The sequence below is a fragment of the Alligator sinensis genome, unplaced genomic scaffold, assembly GCF_000455745.1.
Source record: "Alligator sinensis unplaced genomic scaffold, ASM45574v1 scaffold647_2, whole genome shotgun sequence".
Classification (NCBI taxonomy): Eukaryota; Metazoa; Chordata; order Crocodylia; family Alligatoridae; genus Alligator; species Alligator sinensis.
In genome coordinates, this window is record NW_005841832.1 from 5,241,975 (window position 1) to 5,246,965 (window position 4,991).

Sequence of the window (4,991 nt, forward strand, 5' to 3'; positions counted from 1 at the left end):
ATTGTGCTAACTTCAGTATACACCCCAGATATTCCAGCTGTTGGGTATTCAAGTTTTTTTAAAATGAAGTCAGAATGTTCTGTAGAAAGCACATATACTTTTTGCAAAATAATTAGTTTAGGTAAAACCCTGATTCTGCTTCCTGTCTCATCTGACAATTTAATCAGTAGGATGAATAATATTAAAAAGGATAACTTCAATTCAATAATGTTAAAATTCATTTTAGTTACCATTATGGAAACACCAAAGGAGAGACCATAGTGTTATAAGCACATTTAAAATATTAAAACATCAACTTACCAGCCAGAACCTTTATGATGAGAGCATTTAGAGCATGAAACCAGTTAAAAATAAATCTCCTGTAGTACAATAGAAATGGTGCATTAAATATAGTCTTTCTTTTACATGACAGTAGTATGATGCACTGGAATTTTACTTTAAAAATGAACATACAAAATGTGCAATACCTAAAACACCAAAAATATTTTCTGAAGCTCCTAAGAGACCGTAAACACATCAGAGCAATACTAGTGTTGGTTTATAGGGTTAATAGGTTACAGTAGATAATTTTTCAAATCAAAGCCAGCAAAGACAGATGTCACCTAGGGAGTGGACAAATAAAGGTTTTAGATGCTTTAAAAGAGGTAGATGAGCTGCCATCTGGGTGCATATATTGGCTGCTACGATCTCACTGTTACAAATACATGAACCTGTGACTTTGATCCCAAATGAAGCAGGGGTAGTTGGAGCGGCTTTGCTATACCTGCAGCATACTTATTATTCCTGTGCGAAGCAGAAAGTATTCACTTTGGATTCGGAGGGACAGTGATTCGATCTGGTGATTTGAATCATTGCCCCCATTGGGGACGCGTACGGGGGGCACACGGGTGCACATGCACCCCCTGAGCTTGGTGGTGCAACCCCTGCAAAAAGGTACTGCTAACACTGCCGGCGGTGCCTGTGGGTGGTCACAGCTCACCATTCCCCCCTCCCCCTGACACTGCTGGTGGCGTCTGCTGGTGGTCCCCAATTGCCACTGGCCACCACCTATGCTACCAGTGGCATCTGTGGGTGGTTGCTGACCACCCGTGGGCAGTCACCACCCCGCACTCTCGCCGCTGATGGGACCACAGCTGCCTGCGGAAGCTCACTACTTGCTGCCACCATGCTCCCACTGCCAACAGGGCTGCTGCTGCCTGTGAGAGTTTGCTGTGCCCCCCACAGCCTCCGGAGGCACGCAGCGTTCATGACTGTCCAGATTTGATTTGGCCAAATCCAAAAATATTTGGCACCAAAACTTATTTTGGTCATAGACTATACAGACAGGCAATACCAGTGGGAGCAGCTGGGGGAGCTGCTGGATGAGCCCTGGCATGAGCCAGCAGCCCCAGGAGAAGCTGCAGCTTCTCCAGCTCCTCCCCTGGCTGCCCCTCTGCCGGGGCAAGGCAGGCAGTGCTGGCAGCTCTGGGAGAAGCCGCAGGGGCTGGGGGGAATGATCAGGGAGCTGGGGAATTGAACCAGGAGCTCAAGGGAAGCCCCTGTTTGTTCCCCAAGCCCCCGATCATTCCCCCCAGCTCCTGGTTTGATCCCCCAGCTCCCGATTCAATCCCCGAGCTTTCTGATCATTCCTCCCAGCCCCTGCAGCTTCTCCTGGGGCTGCCGGCTCAAGATACGGCTCATCCAACTGCTTCCCCAGCTGCCCCCCCCTGCCAGGGCGAGGCAGGCAATGCTGGCAGCCCCGGGAGAAGCCGTGGGGGCTGGGAGGAATGATCAGGGAGCTGGGGAAACATTTGGGAGCTGCGGGATCAAACCGGGAACTCGGGAATCAAACCAAGAGCTGGGGGGAATGATCGGGGGCTCGGGGAATGATCAGGGGCTTCCCCCCAGCTCCTGGTTCAACCCCCCAGCTCCCTGATCATTCTCTCCAGCCCCTGTGGCTTCTCCCGGGGCTGCCAGCACACCTTGCCTCACCCCAGTGGGGATGGGGGAGCTGGATGAGCAGCTGGATGAGCCACGGCTTCTCCTAGGGCTGCTGGCTGAAGCCTGGGCTTGTCCAGCTGCTCCCACAGCTGCTCCTGCTGGACCTGCCTAGTGCCTGCCTGTACAGTCTAGGGCTGAATCTCTGAATCGATTCAGAGGCTTCCGATTCGATTCAGAGAGATGAATGGGTCTCCCAATTTGATCTGGATTTGGAGATTTGGCTGCCAAATTGGGCCAAATCTCCTCTGAATCGAATTGGCTACCAAAGCTTTGCACAGCCCTAATACTTATATATCAGTCCCAGAATCACACAGACATGATAACTAGCCCACAACACCTTGAATTGGCATCCTTTAAAATGATGCAGTTACTATATGTTCTTGAATATAAGCTGATCCTCCAATAAGTAGATTCTATATTTGGAAAATGTATACATTTGTTATAATCTTCCAAGTACAGGATCTAACTATTGGAGTTTTGCCTTGAATATATCTCCCTATCACTTCTCCAGAAGGGAAAATAAATCTGGGGGGTTGGGTAGACCCCTTGCCCTCTGTCTCCCAACTTCTTCCCCCTGAAGCCCCCCCCCCCAATTTTTCCCCTGAAGCACCTTGCTCTTCCTGAGCATGTGTAAGTAAGGGGCAAATTTGAAAACACTGACCTTGAAATAAACATACCTGTAGTCATTTGCATATCACTTAGTTCATACAGAACTGATACAGTTTACCTTTTCTAAAACTGCTGTAAGTTTTAGCACAGGTACTCTACAAATACACTTTTAAGTAGCACTTTTGTACCTACTTATATATAATACAAACTATCCAAAGCCAACAGGTTCAGGAGTTACCATATAGTTCAATGGGCTGGGCTCCAGCATAGTCAACAGAATTTCAAGCCATGGTGACTGCACAGCTCAGCACGGCTCAGTCTGTGCATATACTCCAGATACCCCCGACAAAAGATGCATGTGCTAATTAAACCCTTATTCATGACTGGAACTGGGTGTTCTTGTCATGAGTCCTCGGATCCTCCACAAATGTATACACAGATGAGGCACAGTGCAACTTGGTCCAGCTTCATCTCATGGAGAGCAGGGCGCACTAATCATATGCGACAGGCTGAGAGAGGGGGTGACAGAGGGATTCTGGGAACTGTTTGGGACACCATTTGGTGATGTTTACCAGACATTTAAGGCTGGTGAAGAAATAGGACTCATTGGAAATGGGGAAAAAAGGTGCAGCTTGGCTGTGGAAGTGAAGAGAAAGATGAAATGCATTCAATATAGCAGCTCACTATGACTTGAAAAAGAGTAGTTGCTGAGGGGGGGGCTGCATACAATTGGAACTACCACATATCATATTCAAATGGACTGCACTAACCTGTTTTGGCTAAAATCAAGCATTTTTGGCATCAAGGGGAAGTGTGCCCCCCCAGTGCTAGCCTAGTATTGCAGTACCCCCAGGGCCAGTGCCAATGCCAGCTCCCTGTACAGAGAACACTCACCTGTTTTATTTTAAAGGGCCAAAACAAAAAAGGTTCCCATCAGTATGTTTGCTCAATATGGGCCACGTACTTCATAGTTATGCTCAGTGTTGTCTGAATTTAATCAACTTCATAGTTGGTTTCCATAACTGAATACACATTGCTTTTGGCAGCAGTTTAATGGTAGACAATGTATTTAATGCGGCTTCCTTGAATGTGAATGTAACATGAGGAGCTTTCCCCCTGTGCTGAGAGGGGAAAAAAAGGTGTCCTAATATTTGAGTAAATACGGTATTATGTCCGTCTAGGAGAAATTTGCGTGCACCTCAAAAAAGTGTGTTTGCAGTTAGTTACTGAATGGCTGCTGCACTGTACAGAAGATGTCACTTTTGCAAGATCTATTTTCCTTCCTTACAGTAAACAAACCTCTCTCTCACCCTGTCACTCAAAAGCCCTACTGACATCACGTGCCTTCCCAGGAGAAGGCATCAACCACAAAGCTCTAGGCTCTTTCTGGGTGGGGCGCTTTCACTCTTTACTGATAAGGTTGTTCTATTTTGTACTACCAAGCATTCACTGAAGTAGGAACTGAACAGAAATATCCCACCTCCCTAGTAGAGCATCCCAACAATGATGCTAGTCATAGACATTCTTATTCGCCTGCTCTTGGTCTCAACAGGCATTAGAGTATTTACAGGTCAAGCATTGGCTCTGCCACTACCAACCCTACTGCAGTTCTGTGATTTTAATCATTCATTTTGTTGGCTTTTTCTACAGGTACCAGAAATGAAAATAACTGTTTCAGTTTGTATCATACTAAACATTTTTTCCAGTTTCATATTTTGATGGAAAAACTGGTTAATCTGAACTGATGTATTAAATGTTTAGTTCAGCAGATAAATCAGAAAGTCAGTTATCTGTACAGCTTTAGTAGAAACATGTTGTAGTAAGAGCAAACTAAGAAGACGACCCAGCTCAATGAATAGAGATGAAAAATTATCATAAAGGTAAATCTAAGATATGAAGAACTGGAGCCACCATTCCAACTTGTGCTTGAAAGGATGATAAGGAGGTAATCAACATATTCAGATGTCTGAAACCTTTTATGAATTACAAGTTTGCTGCTACAGGACTCTCAGACCTAAGGAAAAATGTGTCACATTATATCAAAGGGAAAGCAGGATCCACTGAGGACTCCTTCAGCTATCACTTCTGAGCACTGCTTCAAAATCTTATATAAATGACTGCCATGACTTCTAGAAACAATCATCTGTCATGCAATAATTTAATTTTGCATGGACTATATTTACTCAGAGGTAGGCCATAGGCACATGCACCAGCCTGTCAACTTACTTTACTTGCACCAGTCAGAGACTGCCAGGATGGTAGTCTGAGCTATCAGGGTTATGAAAAAATAGCCCTCACTGGTCATGAGGGAGGACAAGAGTCAGCCTCACAGCACTGAAGGAACAGGGAGGTTCATGTGATATCGGCAAGCTAAGTGAAAATGAATGGGGTTGAGCAGGAAT

The 4,991-nt window shown here is 45.7% G+C and overlaps 1 protein-coding gene across 1 annotated transcript in view; it reads right to left on the bottom strand.

Moving 5' to 3' along the window:
* Positions 1-4,991, bottom strand: part of LOC102375328 (putative ferric-chelate reductase 1) — a 71,570-nt gene that overhangs the window by 35,564 nt on the left and 31,015 nt on the right. Inside the window, 1 exon segment of the mRNA XM_025197351.1 lies at positions 301-359. Within this exon segment, the coding sequence (XP_025053136.1) occupies positions 301-359 (59 nt within the window).